General features: G+C 41.0%; 1 protein-coding gene across 2 annotated transcripts in view; it reads right to left on the reverse strand.

The window, feature by feature from the left end:
- The window catches only part of Cubn (cubilin), a 219,199-nt gene extending 201,559 nt beyond the window's left edge, over positions 1-17,640 (reverse strand). The window contains exons 1-10 of one of the 2 annotated variants that reach the window (XM_031369044.1): positions 17,473-17,640; positions 16,958-17,087; positions 15,589-15,684; positions 14,963-15,001; positions 13,107-13,208; positions 12,375-12,478; positions 5,841-5,967; positions 4,873-5,035; positions 2,726-2,857; positions 1,655-1,756 (exon numbers count right to left, since the gene is read on the reverse strand). In XM_031369044.1, the coding sequence (XP_031224904.1) occupies positions 1,655-1,756; positions 2,726-2,857; positions 4,873-5,035; positions 5,841-5,967; positions 12,375-12,478; positions 13,107-13,208; positions 14,963-15,001; positions 15,589-15,684; positions 16,958-17,087; positions 17,473-17,585 (1,108 nt within the window). In that variant the 5' untranslated portion in view covers positions 17,586-17,640. The remainder of the gene's footprint in view (positions 1-1,654; positions 1,757-2,725; positions 2,858-4,872; positions 5,036-5,840; positions 5,968-12,374; positions 12,479-13,106; positions 13,209-14,962; positions 15,002-15,588; positions 15,685-16,957; positions 17,088-17,472) is intronic. The other variant, XM_031369045.1, reaches the window with a different exon arrangement.
- Positions 17,641-18,094: the final 454 nt, after the last annotated feature.

Below are 18,094 nucleotides of genomic sequence, written 5' to 3' on the forward strand. Positions count from 1 at the left end.
GAAGAAGAAGAAGAAGAAGGAGAAGAAGAAGAAGAAGAACAACAACAACTTTGACTTACTCTTTGGCAATAAAATTTTTAAGCCTCTCTTGTGCCAGGCAAGTGTTAGTGACCCCCCACTCCCTATAAAGAAAAATAGACAGGAGCCTAGCTGATGCAACTCACAGCAGGGTCTTTATTCTATTCCAGCTAGCTTGCCCCCACCTCCAATGTACCACCATCAAGCAGGATGGTTTTGGTGGTGGGGAGCCCCAAATGTCTATCAAGGCAAGGCTTTATAATAAGCACCAATCGGGGGTGAGTGTGTAAGCATCTAATTGGGAAGTTACTATGGTCTTTAACATAGTGGTCTGGTGCTGGGAGTCATATCATAAACTTAATTTCTGCTTCCCTCTGCTTTGGTGACAATTAGGTAGGGCTGGGCTTGAAACCTAGGAGGAGGGTACAGGGTTTTGGAGAATAACCTGGAGATGCTGGTCTTGTTGAGGGTTAGCTTAGAGACTGGAGCTAGGCTCTCGTTTTGTTGGGGGGTAACTTGGAAACTAAGGCTAGGTACTATCCTGTTAGTTTACCTGAGTTCAAACTTAGGTCAGGTTCTCTAAAACTGACTCTGAATTTAAAAGATTTTGGCCTTTCACATCTAAATAGAAAATACTAGTACAAAATCCAGAGAATGACATGCTGTGACCAAAGTGTTGCAAAAATCAACACAGATGGGAAGATGGTTTCCTCGGTAAAATCAAAAGTGGCAAATTCATAAGAAAGCAAATGAGCAGTGCATATGAGAAATGGAAAGCTGATGAGTAAAAATGTAAACATTATTGTTCATTAGTCATACACACACACACACACACACACAAAACCACAGTATTTAAAAGGATTAAGTAACTAACTGTTGGCTATAAAATTGATCAAGACAAAAAATGGTAGCTTTTTCAGAGCTGGGGCATGTAAACATTGCCCAGGCTGTTGGCTGTTGGCTGTTGGCTGGGACTTACAATGAGACAATTCTCAGAAAGGAGTGTTACTACACAGGCGACCTGGCGCTTGTTTATGTGGTACCACAGCAACTACACGGTGAGATCACCCTGGATTCATTCGCCCTCTGGATTCATTTGCCCTCTGTTAGAAGTAAACTTATTTTTTTCCAAACGGATCCATGATGCTTGAAATAAATGCTATATGTTCTCTGCTGCTAGCTGTAGCAAAATGGCATAATTCCAGTCAATGGCATAGAAATAAGAGTCATAAAAGGTGATATGTCCTTCTTCCCTTTCTCCATCTTGTTGGCTAAAGTCATTATTGATTCTTTGGCTAAATTATCATTGGGAACAACTTTTAGCCAAAGAAGATCATTCAAGAGTAACTAGATTACCGCATTTAAACAGATGTAGGTTTTTGGAATCAGTTAGATGTTTAAGGATCAAGACAATGATTATGAGAGTTATGAATGGTAGCTCCTGGTCCAAGTACTGGTCTATAACACCAGTACTTGGAAGTCTGAGGCAGGAGGATTATATGATTCAAGGCTACAGAGTGAGACTGTGTAACCCGCCCCCCAAAGAATTTCCAGAAGAATTTCTTTTTTTAGAATATGAAAGTGTACAGAGGGTTTGAATGAAGCATCCAAGGACAAAAAGGGCATGAGTTATTACCTAGACCAGGAGACGAGGAGCAGGTTGCATATGGGTGGCAGCCTCCATTATGGATCGAGCAGATGTCCAAGGGAGTGCACACTCTCCCGTCACCACTAAAACCTGTCCATAGCACAGCAGAGGATAAGAAACAAGGTCAAGAATATGGGAAAAAGACAATGGCTGTCTAAGATTGGAATCCAAGCAACCAACTCTGAAGAGCCAAGTAGATAGAGATATGAAACTCCGCTAATGGAGTCAATCAGCAGGAGAGAGGACTGACATGGTCAAAAGAACTCACAAAACAGCACTGTGGCTTTGTGTTGCACACATATATGTGTGCAGATGTGTGTGTGCATCTACAGGCTTGTGTGCACAAATGTGTGTGCATGTTCATATGTGTGTGCTTGCAACTGTGATGTGTCATAGAAATAGCTGGCTCTAAATTGATACACTTTAATTTCATTGGCTAATATTCTTGGAGGTGATTTATTAGAGATATTTAAAGTACCATTTTTCATGTTATTAAAATAACTGGGAGGACTTGAGAGAGGAGAAAACATTATTGGAATATACTATATAAAACATTATTGACTCCTTTGGTAATATATGTATAAATATATATTAATTATGTATAAATTTATATATATTTATACACTATATATTATATATTAATTTATTGCTTAGAACTCTCTGAAGTTCTTGCAGACTAGTTTTATTTGAACTAGAGGACAGCCAGAATGACCTCTTTCCAGAAAAAAAATGAAACTAACATGTATCATGTCTGTACGCCTTATCTGTGAATGGTCCACAAGTGCATGTATTAAATAAATGTACATGTATGGCCACAACAAAGTGATGGATCTAAAGATTCTCATAAAAGCATTTCCCAGTCCTGTGTTTTCTTGCTATTTGCTGCTGACACCATTTTCTATCCCTTTCTTACTTTGCTGTCCTATTGCATGCTGAATCTACACTTTAAGCATCCTAGATCATTCCTTTTTTTTTTTCTTAGAAATCATTTTAAAGTAAGCACAGATTCTATTTCAAGGGCATTGCCTTGTGATGGCATCAGGAGGCCTGATGCAGTACCTGCTGGACAGTTCCCACAGGTGAATGATCCAGGTGTGTTCAGGCAGGGGACCAGTGGAGCCTTGGAACAGCCACCATTGTTGATCTCACATTCGTTGATATCCTGGCATTCGTAACCATTTCCTTGCCAACCTAGAAAAAATATTGATTAAAAGATTAGCACTTGGTAACAACTTAACAAGGAAGAAATACAGATAGTTGAGACATACACAAAATCACTCTGGGTTGGCAACATGGTTCAGTGGGTAATGGTGCTTTCCAGTAAACATGACTATCTGAGTTCAATGCTTAGGAACCACATGGTAGAAGGAGAGAACTAACTTCAAGCTGTCCTCTGACCTCTAAAGGCATATTATGGCATGCAGTCCCCAGGCCCAATAAATAAATAAAATGAAAATTTAAAGAGTAATAAAACATAAATAAAATATACAAAACCATAGATTAAAATGAGATATTCCTAACAGGCGGTCCAAAAATTACTTTAAATGCATAGAATCTAATTCTGGTGAAGTGGTAGATAAATGGGGCTCACTTGCAGACTGGGGTTGGATGGTAATTAAAACCAGTTTGGAATGAGATCTAGCAACATTCGTTAATTTTTAAAAATAAATTCCTTATCAAGTAATTTTACTTCTTGAAATGTATTCTTTGTAGATAAAACCATCAACGTATTACAAAATATATTAGAAGACCTAATGAGGCATTGCTTATAGGGACAATAAAAACAAGACTCAAGACTCATCTATGGCATTGAATTTTAAAAGTAATTCTAGCAATGCTCATACACCTGCACATTCATACATCTGCACACATACAAACATTGAGAGATTTTTCTCATGCATAGTTCAAGTGTATACAACAGATTATAGACCAATATGAAGAGTTGGGGTCATACTAGTAATCTGGAGGAATGACTTGCTGAAAACTGTACCTGTATTTGTAAAAGTAAAGAAAAATGAAGGATGAGATTAAAGGTGAAGAGAAAGTCATCTTTAAATATTTCTATTGTAGTCAATCATAATGTTAGTATTACTCCCATGATTCATTATCATAATAATAATAATCATGTTTCAATATCTTCACCCTTTAGCATATTTATAATGTCAGGACTAAGTAGGGTATCGTTCATAAACTAAGTTAAGGAAATGATCATGTCTGAGCATGGTTAGGAGTACAAAAGGAGGAGCTGAGAGACATGCACCCTAGCCCTAACTAACGGTGGTCCTCACAGGGAGGAGCTGAGAGACATGCACCCTAGCCCTAACGGTGGTCCTCACAAGGAGGAGCTGAGAGACATGCACTCTAGCCCTAACGATGGTGGGAGGAGCTGAGAGACATGCACTCTAGCCCTAACGACAGTACTCACAGGGAGAAGACACAGTACTTTGCTCCACTTTTTGACAGATATGCTGTTGTTCCTAACATTTATAACAAACATATAGAGTCTTTAAGATTCAGGAAAAATAGAATGATTAAAGACAAAAATGAACATTGTTGCTTTCAACTCTTAGAAGTTTTGTTTCTCTTTGTTATCTTCAAATAAGAAAATGAAAAGGCAAGCACACAGTACCCATCTTCTAAGTTAGACTGTTTGTTTTATCTGATACCTACTGTTTAAGGATTGGCATCATGAATTACCTGTGAGAACTCAGCCATGTGTGACTTAAGAAACAAGAGGGGAGGACATCTTTTAGCTTTGCTGGTTCTAAACCAACACCATGCAAGCACCCACTAAACTACAAGTCTCTAAACACAGCTCTAGGTGCACATGTGCCTCGGTTCACAGAGCCATGGCATACTCTGCAGCTAGGCTCAGATCCAGGGCCAGGCAGATGTGGATTTGGATCTGGCCTCGAATAAGCTTTGTGTACATGCAGAAGTTATTTAGTCTCTCTAAGCTTCAACTTCTCCTATTTACAGTGGAACTAAGTCTCTTACCGTGTTAGTTATAGCCTAAAGTTGGATGCTAGCACACTCTCTAGCAAATCTCTAACTCGAGAGACCTGCTCTAGCATTAAGATGCTCTTGAGTGGGACATTCAGGTAGGTTTAAGCACCTCTGGAAACATGATCAGTGGTAGAGAAAAGTTGATTCTGGTACCTTGCCTGTGTGGTACTCAGAGCCTAGTATGTATCCCAAGAACGTACCTTTCGGGCAGGCCCCACAGTAGAAGGAGCCTTGAGTATTGAAACACTGTGCATGTTCTGAACAAGGTGAAGGGTGGAGGCTGCACTCATCTTTGTCCTCTGAGCAAGAGATACCATTTGGTGGTGTTGTCCACCCAGCATCACAGATGCAGTTAAAATTTGGCTGAAAGGAAAACAATAAAGTAAATAAAGACTACAGGGAAGGTGAGAGAACAACGTCTGAAAATCTCTCCAAACCCCAAACTGTTTATTGTCCAATGTTCATTTGCATCAGGCCAGTTGAATGGATTCTCTTTTTCTTCCCATATGATTTAATCATTTAGACTAGACGATGGAAAAGAAACATCTTTATTTCAGGATAAAGTGATCCTATAATTTACCCCAAAGATACCCAGGAGAGAGTAACAGTAATCAAGAGCTGTAATTACAGTCAGTGGACTCAGCCAGCTCTGCATTTACAGGGTAAACATCCAACTAGGTACAGACTTTCAACAATCATTTCCTTCTTAAAAGTCTCTTCACTCCTTCCCCTATACCCCTACTGCTAGAGGACTGCTTTCTATCACTTAAGAATCTCTAAAAGTTAATTCATAATAACTAAAATTTGTGTAACATCACTCTAGCCAGACTACTCTGTTAGGCATCTAGGATCCAGAGCTGAAAGATTGGAGATCTAGATCCATAAAGTGTGCCCTTCATGGGGACTCAAGGCCCCAAAACTCCAGACATGAGACAAAACAGAGCCTGTAATGTTTCCATGTCTTGTCACTGTTAAACATACAGGTCAGGGAATCCAGTTTTCTGTATAGGTCATCTCCCCTTTTGCCTGTGTGTGTCCTACTAAGGGATGGAAGGGACTTCACCTTTATAGTCACTTGTAGCAGCGTAAGGATGGTCCAGAGTCTGCATCAGCATGAGAAGCAAGTAACTCTGGTTTCCACAGAAAGCATCGAGGGGAAGGGACCCACCTGCCCATGGTATACTCGCTGTAAATCCTCGCAGATGCCATGCTTACAGAGCTGCTTTGAGCCCCGTTCACAGTCGTTATATTTGGATGCACACTGAGGTCCATACGTATCAGGCGTGCAGTCACACCTGTTGGTTATACAAGAGCACAAGCTCAGCGTTTGCAGACTCTGTCCACTGGCATCAGTAAAAGGTATCCATCATTGCAAACCAATAATGTTAATAATAAACCAGCACTATAGTTTTGTCAGCTGCAACCTTAGAATAAAATTCCTCAGTTCTCCTCCAAGCAGAGCACTGAGTGATAGTGTTATCTTTGCAAATCAACTGTCAGAGACACATGACTCAATGTTTCATAGGACGAGAGCAATAAATTCCCTTGTTCTCAGTCACCAAACAGTACTGTCAAAGGACAGGTGTCTATAAACCATGGGTGATGGAGTTCATTCAAGAAAGGAAAAGAAAGCTCAGCAACTTCATTGGATTCATCCTCCAGTGCCTGCCAAGAAGCACAGGTGATGGTCTCTGCCAGCTGCCTTTATATTACAGAGCACATATGTATTCTTTCAGGAAGACATGTAGTCAATAGTGGGGACATTCCTTCACAGTCATATTCTAATGCACAGCAAAATATAAATATTATACAGTACCTAAATACTAAGAGATGCAATGTCACTAGAAAATGTGAGGTAAACAAAAATCAAATAGGCAATGTTTGTTTAGTTGTGACTTTTTAAATTGCTGGCTTGGCTATATTTCTGCAAAGCATAGGAAAGGGTGCTTGTATGGTTGGGAGACGTGGTGGGAATGAAGAACTCACAAAGGCTAAGTGTGAGCATACCCTAGAGAGTGAGAAAGCCAAGCACAGAGGTCATGGTTAGACTCCAGTAGAGATTCTTCCCAAAGGGAACTGAATGTCAGTGCTAATGCCAGAGAGGAGGGTGAGGGGGGATCTGGAGAGCATGTCTGTCTCTTATGTCTGGGACCTTGAGCTACTTCCTGATGGTCCTGGAAAAGAACACTTGCTACAAAGTAGAAAGGTTACTCTGCTAATAATCACAGTTGTCAACGTGTGGGTAATAGTACAAGAAGTGAGTTTGAAAACAATCAAGACATGCCATGGCTGGACCCAGAAACAATTGCTGGGGTGATACCCAGGGTCACTTCCAAGTAAAAAGAGTTCAATGTGTATTGCTAGAAATGCAGAGGACAGATGTAGAAAACTGCATCTATGTACTACCATTTAGAGTGGCCAGACTTATCAGTTTAGAATATAGGGGACACAGTTAAATTTCTATCTCAGGTAAATGAATACTTGTAAAATATGTAAGTATGTTCCATGCAATTTGCAGCACCACTATGTAATTTTAGAAAAGTTATTTAATTAATAAGTTATGTCTATGAGCATTCCAAGATTTCTTTACTCATTGAAACCAGGTCATGAGTTACTAATAATTAGCAATTAGACTTAGATTTGATGTGTGCTCACTATCTCATAGCGATGCACCTTTCCCATGCTTTCCCTTGTGCCTGTTATCTCTCCTCTTCAGTATCTCAGTTTTACATAGAATACTCTTCCAGGGAAGCTAATTATACTCTTTGAGATTATCATATTTTTAAGCATTTCTTATACATATTTAAGCATTTGATTCATTGCTAAATATGTACTCTGTAAGTTTGGCATGTAAAACAAAACAACTCAAAACCAATTATTTCAAGTTTTTCTAAATGCATTTTCCATGCAAGGGATAGTAGGGTATTTGGGAACCCCTCGGACAAAGTGATGAAAGTTTAAATCCTGAACAAATGCACTAACCATTCACCTCTGACAAAGTACTAACTCCTGATGCCTCTTCTAAAGGCCTTTCTCTTGAGGAAGCACTCAGAAGTATGTTTTTCTTATAATGATGTCGGAGGGGATTGGGGCCAAGTGCCTGAGGGCAATCCTCTCTCCTTAGCTTTTGCTTCCTTCTTCCTAGCCATTGTCACTTGGAGCTGAGTGGACATAAATCTTATAGTCTTTTTAGCCAGACACAAAGTAGATTTCTTTCACTTAAATTTAAATAATAAAAAAGGGGAAAAGGGGGAAGAAGAGGAGGAAGAAGAGGAATAGGAGGAGGAGGAAGAGGAGGTGGAAGAAAAAGAAGAAGAAGAAGAAGAAGAAGAAGGAGGAGGAGGAGGAGGAGGAGGAGGAGGAGGAGGAGAAGAAGAGCAACAACAACAATGAGAAGAAGGAGAAGAAATGGAGGAGGAGGAAGAGGAGTGAGAAGGAGGAAAAGGAAGAGAAGGAGGAGGAGAAAATAAAGAAAACAAGGAAACTATAGCCTTCCTTGCCATGATCTTCAAAAGCAAGAATTTTCACCTTATTTTATAGGAATGCAGCAAATAAGATTGCGTACAGCCACAGAACCAATGTGTGAGAGAAGATGAACAGAAACCCAGGTCTGTTTTACTCAGCTCCATTATTTTTCTGTGTTACATTTCTATTCTCAAGGGTAAAGTAAGTATGAAGACTTTCCATGAGTGTCTTTTTAATATAACAGCATTTGCATGTGAAATATGTTTTTAAAGTGACTCAGTATGGCTTTCAAAGGAATAAATGTTATGAACCAATAATAAAAGGCATATTATTTTAAAGTACTTTTGTAGTATTCCTGCCTTTGATACTAATTCATTTTAAATTTTATTTATTATGTATTTATGTGTATGTATGATGTGTAGGTTGGTGTATGGGTATGTTCACACCACAGTGTGTGTGTTGAAGTCAGGAGTTGGTTCTCTCCTACCATAGGATCCAGGGATCCTTCTAGGTCATTGGGTTTTTGCAACAAGTGTGTTTACCTGCTGACCCATCTCTCAGGCCCTTGGTTACTAGTTCTTGTTAAAAAATAAAAAACAAAAACAAAAACAAAAAAACAAAACAAAACAAAAAAAACCTTTTTATTGTTGGTTTCATCCTAGTAGAGTGAAACTAGGCTTTTCGGTCTTCAGAAACTGCACTTGTCAATTAGGAAGACTCTCCCTCCATAGTCCTAGTTAATTTGTCTTGGAGTACATGGCTCAATATCAGTATACTGGATAACTGAAAAGAATTAATAAATGTAATACCTAACTACAATCTGATACCTAACAGGATTATCTTCACGACTTCAACTTTGCAATGCTTTAAATTCCTCCAATGATATGGAGAACATGAGATATACCAAGTCAGCATCGTGTGCCTGAGAATAAACACAGCTTGTTTTCTACCTAGAAAGCCTTCTAGGTCTAAGTACATGTACCACCCAGGGATGGAAAAGCCCGACCCTAAGAGCAATTTTACATACAATGCAAGTCAGGAGACAATCATAAGGACCGTTTACAAGGATTAGGAGACAATAACACTGAGAAGAGAAAACTGCCTCTTAGCACCTGGAGGTAACACCTGAGCCTCAGGAATTAGTGGAAGGGATGAAGGTTTATCCTGTCCCATACCCATCACTCTAAAGAAGAAATTTTTCCAAAGGGGGTGGAAATGAAAGAAAAGAAACTGCCTATAAAACAGGGATCCTAACTAATAGTACTTGCACGATGCCTCATATTCTCAAAGACATTTATAATTATGAATTGTTAAACTTGTGAAGAAAGAATTTCATTTCCCCCAACCAAGCTGATTCACAGAATTTTCTGATTGAGGCGACTTTGCCTGCCACACCAACACATTGCTAACCCAGATCATTCAATAGCAGCTCGTGGTTTCCTTCTCAAACCCATGCTGCCATGAAACTGCTGGTAATTAAGCATTTTAACTTCACAGACTTAACAGAATTCCAGAAATGGCTTAAATGCTCAGTAATTTGTTACATACAGACTCACAAAGCAATAAGTAAATTTTATGCTCATGAGCATTATATATTTTTATTTTATTCCTTCAAGATGTTAATTGAGGGTTGGTAATGGCTTAGCCAGTGAATTGCTTCTATTGTAAGTATGAAGACCTGAGTTCAATGCCCATAACCCATTTAAAAAGGAGAGAGGAAAACAGGAGGTCTAGGCATTGTGGCCTGTGCTAATAATCTTGGTATTGGAGTATCAAGGAGGGGAGTCCTGGGTCCTGCTGGCCAGCCAGCCTAGTCTACTTGGGATCATCCAAGCCAATGGGGGACTGTCTAAAAACCAAGCTGAGGGGCTATAGAGGTGTATAGGCAGTTAAAAGCACTTGCTGCCTTTCCAGGGTACCTAACTGTGGCTCCCAGCACTCGCAAGGCAGCTCACAACCATCTGTAACTCCAGATCCAGGGGAGCAAACACTCTGGCCTCTGTGAGCACTAGATGTGAATGTGGTACACAGACATACATGCAGGCCAAGCACCCAGACACATAAAATTTAAAAAATAATAAAAATTGCAACAACAAAAACCAAGGTAGATGGCACTCAAGGAGAGACAGCTGAGGTAGTTCTCTGGCTGCTACATACATATGCATCTATGCACACCCATGTATGCATACGGGAAAACATACAGACAGACACAAGTTCCTGGAATGCACCTTAATTCATGTATTTAAGATCCATGTACTAAACTTGGATTCTCCAGGCCACATAAACCATTTTCATACCAAGAAGTTAAGAGTTAAATGTTCTGCTTTCAAATGTCCCCCAGCAAATCTATGAGGGGCAGCATGAAACAACAAGGAGCCTAGAGTTAGCAGAAATCCTTGTGATTTCCTCTGCATGGGGAACAAGAGTGAGTCCAACACTGTCTTGTAAGGGGATGCTACCTCCCTCCAAGAAACAACACTTTCTCTCCCTCTCTCTTTCTTTCTCTCCCTTCTCAAGTGTGTATCTGACATCCTTGACACGCAATAAAGAGTTGTGGGTTGTGAATGCTACAGGTTCCCACTCCCTTTCCAGTTTTATAGGGTAAATATGAAAAATAATGCTATAAAACCAATAGCAATGGCTTGTGTGAACGGCTCCCCTTTGGCCCACACCAACACAGCTTTACTGGCACAGAATGCACCAAAAGGTGGTGAGATAAAGAAATATTGGAATTATATCTAATCTCCAGGACATTACTAGATATTGGGGAGGCAAGCAATCAAATGTGCTAGGAGTCAGTTTGGGACACTTGTCATTGATATCTCCAGTTGGAAATTCTGCTTGATAAATAGCCATAAACAAAAACCATGTGATAATGCTTTCAAGGGAATGAAAGTCAGCTAGAGCCAGAATGTGAGTAGCAGCAATGTCTCTGGGCATGGTTTCAATTAGATCCAAAGTCCGAATAGCAAAGCCCTCAAGTAGTTCACTGGTTGTCCTTCAAAGCTGTGGCTTTTGTTAATGTCTCCACTCATCATACCCAATGGCCAGGCCTCTCAGAGAACAGAGTATTAGACATAAGGGAAAGGTGGCCATTTTTAGATTTGCACAATAATTGAATTTACAAGCATGCAGAGCAGAAGTTTGCCTGAGTCAATTTTATTAACCTAAAGTGAACCAAAGTTTTAAAGCTCAGATCAAAGGAACAAAAAGACCACATGTGGTTCCTTTTTGGGAAAATGTGCTAAGAGATGACAGAGTTAAAGCAAAAATATTGCACTTGTTTCTGCAGGACACTGCTACAAGTCACCAGAGGCTGGAGGATGAGCAAATAATCGTCCTTTGATCAAGCTAGATTATTCTGCCAAGCAATGAGCAGTTCGTGTGGTAGCAAAACTGGTTTCTTAATCCTTATGGGGCCTCAGAACACAGCCAGCCAGCCAAAACATAGCAAAAGGTAATGTCAAGTTCTTCTCAGAAGTGATTTTAAGAAACTATACACTAGGAAATCTCACGATAATCAAGCATAAACTTCCTGACTTGATTATGAGAATGTGCTTCAGGGGCTTTAGCCCTGCTGAAGCCCAGTGGGAACACAGAGGCTGTATGGTGTCTAGTTCAGTTTAATGGATGGTCTCCTCAGAAAGACTATGGGTGAGGTGATCAGAAGGTGTCCTGAGTACATCACTTGATCAAAATGAATCTGATAAGGAGACAGGCTGCATGGGGACTCCGGCTGCTCGGACCTCAGGGCTAATTGAGAATGCAGTGGATAAAGTCGCTGAATGTTCTTTCAATCTTTGGTGTTTTGGTCAACATCCTTGCACAGTGTGGATAAAGCACCCATATTACAACTGTAAGCATGCTAGCACATGAGTTGGCACAACACTAGGGCACAGTGGCCTGTGCCTGCTCCACAGAACTCAACTCACAGCTGCCCTTTAAGGATCGGACTCTTGCTCAGACATCAGCTCAGCTTGCACCATGTTTTTCTGACCACTCTGTGGCAGTCATGATGGTCTTCCTCTTCCTCAGAGATGCTGCCAAAATGACTTCTTCATGGTGTGTAAAGTTCGTATTTATTTGAGCAAAAAATATCTATGAGTGTGTTCAATGAAAGTCAGGTAACCCTATGGGAGCCCAGTCTTCTGGTACTATAGACAGTCATTTGGATACTTTCAATTATTTGTTCTTCTTGTCCTCCAGAAACACACATAACATTTTAAAAAGAAGTTACCTGAAACTCCCCATGGTGTTCACACAAGTGGATCCACTCTGGCAGCCAAAGGGTGTTCCAGCGTAAAGTGCACACTCGTTAACATCCTCTGAGCAGAAGAGACCCTGCAGAGATGTTCAGAGTCCAGTCAGGGGCCATAGGACATGGTCGTTCATGGGACAATATTTACACAACATATTTAGTGACTTCTATGTGGACAATAAGCCCTTAGTGTAGCCAAATATAATATGAATAATATTAATCTTGGGCTAAGATTCTTCTAGAACTCAGATCAGACCCGGACTGAGGTGCTTGCTCCCCACGAGTACGGTGGTCACAGAGAGAAGCTTTACGAAGATGAGTCCTCATTTCAAAAGGCTGCTATGCTCGGGGTGCTTCCTGAGTGACCATGTTGATGTCCATGTCTGCAGTATTCTCACTACTCCTAAGAGAGGGCAAGACTATCCACATAAGCTCTCCAAGATTCAGCCCATGCTTTCCAGCGCTGAGCAACTCAAACCAATGCTAACAGAACCATCACTCAGTTCTCCGTTTGAGAGAGCTGCTCAACACAGCCCAGGGTTTAAATCATGAACTCTGCCACTATTTGTCACAAGTCATTGTGACTCCTGAGGCACAGAATCCTAGAAACTTTGGCAGATAATTAGATGTGTCTGAATGCATCCAAAGAAACCTCCACTGGCTCCCTGCCAGCCATCCTTTGATTTTTAAGTGAAAGACAGGGCGACTCACCTTCCATTGCAAAGGGCAGATACAAATAAAGGAGTCGTGCAGGTTGATGCAGGTGCCGCCATTGTGGCAGGGATTGCTACTGCAAACTTTTCTCTCCACATTCTGAAAACATGACAGGGCAGTTAAGTCAGTGAGGGAAGAGTGCTTGTCCTCAGGACACAGGAAAGGGTGTTTCAGTTGGCCTGTGGCTTTCTCCTCATCTGTGAAGGCTTCCTCCAGACTTCTGCCAGTGACTCTTTTTCTCCTTCTAGTCAATTCTTTTGTAAAAATATCAATCATGCTCATTTTCCTTAACACCCCACATACTTTAAGTGTGGATAGGAAAGAAGATTCCCTTTTCCTTAGGAGCATCATTCATCTGAGGAACATGTACTACTAGATAGGAATAAAGATTTCAAGTGTGGGTATAAGAAGGACTGTTCCTATTGCACTAAGAAAATGAAATGGAAATTTCCACTCTTTTGCCTAGTGGTCTTATCTCAGGTACCTCTAGATAAGTCTTTGAAAACTGATCATCTTTCATTACCACCCCTCCTGCCACTGGCTCAGGTGACTGAACTCTTTCTCTCTGAGCCCTTTTGTTTGAAATGTGGCCAGCAAAGATACACCTTTGCCCTCTGCTCACCTGACCGCTTTTAGACCAGAACAGCAAACAGGGCTACCTTTGTCCACCCAAAGTGGGGATCTTACCCTTCGTCAGCTACTGGTTTCTATTCTGTACAATTTGTAAAGCTTTGGGAGTGCAGAGGCAATTGTTTCATAGAGGGCGGGTAATGATGCTGTCAAGGCATTTTAATATATTGACCATAGTCAAATCCTATTTAAAACAGGGATAACGTGTTTGTTACACCCATACATATGTACCAACAGAGGCTCAGAGAAAATCAACTTAGTTCTGCAGACAAAATTCAGAGCTTACTAGCTCCAACTGGCCCAGTTCTGTTTACTGCAAAGTCCATTCTTTCTCTTCCCTTGTCATGAATCTCAGGACTATGCATGCATGTGTCTCATTGTGAATTCTGCTTTCTTCCTTCCTATGATTTGTCTTTATTTCAGAACCACAATGAGCTGAAGAACACTGACCACAAACTTATGAGTTTTCTGGTCAATGAAAGCAGTTGAAAGCCATAGATTTTGGGGTTCTGACAGCAATGAAAATGAGTTAGTAATGAGGAGGAGGAAGGGCCGTGGTGCAGGTTGTGCTGGCCTTGTCCTGTCCTAAAGCCGAAGGAAACTGACGTTGGAAACTATTGAAGCCTCGATCCAGGTGATGGGGAGAGGACAGTGGAAGCTCATTTTAATCGTGATCTCTAGTTCTTGACCAGTAATGAAACTGGGAAGCACTGTGGGAGTTTGAAAACCCCCATGACGCTTTACTTCACAGAGCCGCTGCTCTTTGCATGCTCTCGTGTGCTCAGCTATCCCCGGAGGATGTGAAGGCTCAGGTATGATCTGTTTTCAAAGTGATGAACAGAGAACATGAACTTGTTCATCAAACTTACTGCCCAAAACAGGGGGTCACGATTGAATCATTATGGGAATAATTTGTGACTATTTGAGCAGATATTATTACTTGGGAATTGCAGAAACTTCATTTAAAATCATAAGTATTGGTAGGTTCTATACATTTCTTTGGGCAGAAGGGTTATGGCTTCAACCGAAGTTCTAATCATCTACCCACAGGGAAGGTGAGAATCACAAACACAGCTGTGCCTACACATGGCAAGGCTATAGTGAATTTGCTCAGTGAATTTGCTCAGCCTCCTGAGTACTAGGTTTACGGAGGAGGACCAGCCATGTCTACCTTAGCAATGTTGCTTACATATTTTCGGTGACTGTCCATCCACAGAACTTACCTGCTGTAAGCTTTGAAAATCTCTCTCAAGATCCACGAGCTGTAGCAGTGGGGAAGAAAATGCACCAATTAGGAGTGCAGAAACACATCACGTGATGTTAACCTCTGCTAAGCTGCTCCTTTAGGGACCCACCCCCTCCTTATTCCCCTCCCTACTGGGGTTTCTTTCTACCTGTAAATTTTTAAAGGTCTTTTACAAAGAAGTACAGCCCACTGATAGACTGACTCTGTTTCCTCCACGTGGTGATTAGGGCACAAAGACAGCGATAACCCCCTCCATTGGCAAGGGAGATGCTATCGGGACTTGAACAAAGCCAAGTCTTGGGCAAGGGAGATGCTATCAGGACTTGAACAAAGCCAAGTCTTGGGCAAGGGAGATGCTATCAGGACTTGAACAAAGCCAAGCCTTCAGACAAACCCGTGCCTTAGTGCTCACTGCCCTCTGCCAGTACCACTTCCTAGCCTCCATTACAGCCATGCCACTTGACCCCAAAATTCACGATGTGAAGATAAACAGCTAACGAAGAAACAGCGGACAGGTCACCTGAAAAGCGCACTAAGTGCAAAGTTGGATTGTCATGAACTTGTTTGCTCTTACCATGAGCCCAATGTGTATGTCGGCCTTACCTTTGAATTAAGTTGGTGGACTTGACTAAGTATATTTTGAGGAAGACCAGTTGTATTCTTTTTTAAATCTATAATATCATCTTTGTTTCTCTGGATCTAATATTTAAAAAAAGAAGAAGAAAAAGGAGAAGGATAACAATATGGAAAAATATTTCCATCTTACAGGAGCAAGCACTAAAGCCTCATTATTATAAATTCAAAGTAGACCTGGAAAAGCTCAGTTGACACTTCTAGAGCAACATAGGAATGACTTTTCTATATATGTATTTTTCCATAATGTAATAACATTTTAAGAGTGCCTATTAAGAAGTGTGGTGGTCTGGGGCTATAACTCAATGAGAGAGAACTTGACTATGATATAAAAATCCCCAGGTTCAATCCCTAAAACCTAAAAGTGCATGGTTTTGAATGAGACCCTTTGAATTTTAAATCTTACCCCAATTACTTATTGTCTACTTTTGGCCATTAAACATTTGCCCACTTTATAACTCATAAATGGAATAATAACACCTTCATGGGGGAGTCCTGAGAGTCAAGCAATATAATATACAAGTGTGTGACCCAGGTGCAGCTCTAAATGCTGGCTCTAACATTGTGGGTGATACACAGCATGTGATGTCATCAATGATGAGTACAGAAAGCATTAAAGCATGAAAGTAACTGACTACTCTGCTGTGTCAACAGTGCTGCAGAACACATCTGTGCCTGCTCTGGTCCCCTCCTCATTCCCTCACACACACCCTGCACAGAACACATCTGTGCCTGCTCTGGTCCCCTCCTCATTCCCCCCCACACACCCTGAACAGAACACATCTGTGCCTGCTCTGGTCCCCTCCTCATTCCCCCACACACACCCTGCACAGAACACATCTGTGCCTGCTCTGGTCCCCCGTCTTCTCCCTCCCCCCGCAGAACACATCTGTGCCTGCTCTGGTCTCCTCTTTATTCCATCCAAGCAGAACACATCTGTGCCTGCTCTGGTCCCTCTGTACTCCCTCACTGGTAGAGGAGCTCTGACTTCCTGGATCTTCTCTGGACTGTGGAATCTGTCCCTAAGCAATGAGCCTCCTCTTCTGGCATTGACTCCTCTCTCCCCGCCATTAAGTCTTTATAAGGCTTCTTTTTCTCATTACAGATGGTTGTGAGCCACCATGGTTGCTGGAATTGAACTCAGGACCTCTGGAAGAGCAGTCAGTGCTCTTAACAGCTGAGCCATCTCTCTCCAGCATAAAGCTTCTTTTTAAGAACTGATCTTACAGTTGTGTTTTTTATGCTCAGGATTCAAGGTGCTGACTAATATTGAGCTGGTCAATTTAAGCTAGTATATATTGATATACAAAGCAACATCTGTGTTTTTCTAGTGCATTACCTGGTGTAAACATTCGCCAAGGTCTTCATCATTTAATTTGATTTTCCCCAGGGAACCAGTTCTAAATTCAATATTTTGGGCAGAGCTTGTAAGAAACACTAAGTTTCCCTCCTGTGTAGTCATCCGAGGCCTATATGAGCAGAGAATTCATCAGTAATTAGCACATAGAATTTTAAATTTTAAACCAAGTTTCTTGCTGAATAATGTTAGACTTGCTATACATATCCTCACCTCACATTCAATCCAACAAAACCATCTCTATTCATCTATCATTATTTCTCCGAGAATTTCTTAATGATATATTTCCCAGGAATTGCAGATGTGACTCACTCACAAGTGGACAAAGATCATTTGTAAATCAGAAAACAGTTCTTTATACCATCCCAAATCTTCTCCCCAGTGGCTTTTTAACATCGCTGCTTTCCTTCAGAAACTTTGACTTCTCTGGTTATTTGTTACAGACAGCGAAGATAGACCCCAGTCCCTTAGCAGAAATGAGCCACGGGTCTACTTACTGGTGGAGATCAGCAATTCTTTTCTGTCGCTTCTGCTCCGGCGTTCCAGTTTCGCCATCTAATCCGGCTATCATCAATAAAGTAACAAAACCCCAGAGAAAATGTGAGGACATGTTCCTGAGCGGCCTCCCAGTTCTCCGGCAAGAGGGAGACCACTGCAGCCAACTGAGTCCAGAATTTGAGGGCTGCAGACCAGGTGGTTGCACTTTGATCAGCAGAATATTCTTTAACTTTCCAGTCTTTCCAAGAAGGCTTAAGTTATTTTGTTCCTTCCTGAAGAATGTCAATGATCTTAGATCTCTAGTACTGTTCAACTTGTGAGGGGTCAAAATCTACCTTAAGTGATGTACAACTTAATCATTATTTGTTTAACCTTTGAAACAGTAACCAGCGGCTTTGGAAACATTCACTGAAGGAATCCTTGTTTAGGAGACACTTGGCTTTTGGCAAATGGTGCTGGAGAAATAGAATTTCTGCAAAAGAAGTGATTTCTTTATCTCATACTATGCATAAAGGTTACTGCTAAGTGTTCTTCAGAGCCTCAAATTTAAGAAGAAAACAGGGAAGAAGTTATGCCTGTGAATTTGCACTCATTTCTTGGCCCTGAACCACAAAATAGGAA

Source organism: Mastomys coucha, unplaced genomic scaffold (genome assembly GCF_008632895.1).
Source record: "Mastomys coucha isolate ucsf_1 unplaced genomic scaffold, UCSF_Mcou_1 pScaffold15, whole genome shotgun sequence".
NCBI lineage: Eukaryota > Metazoa > Chordata > Mammalia > Rodentia > Muridae > Mastomys > Mastomys coucha.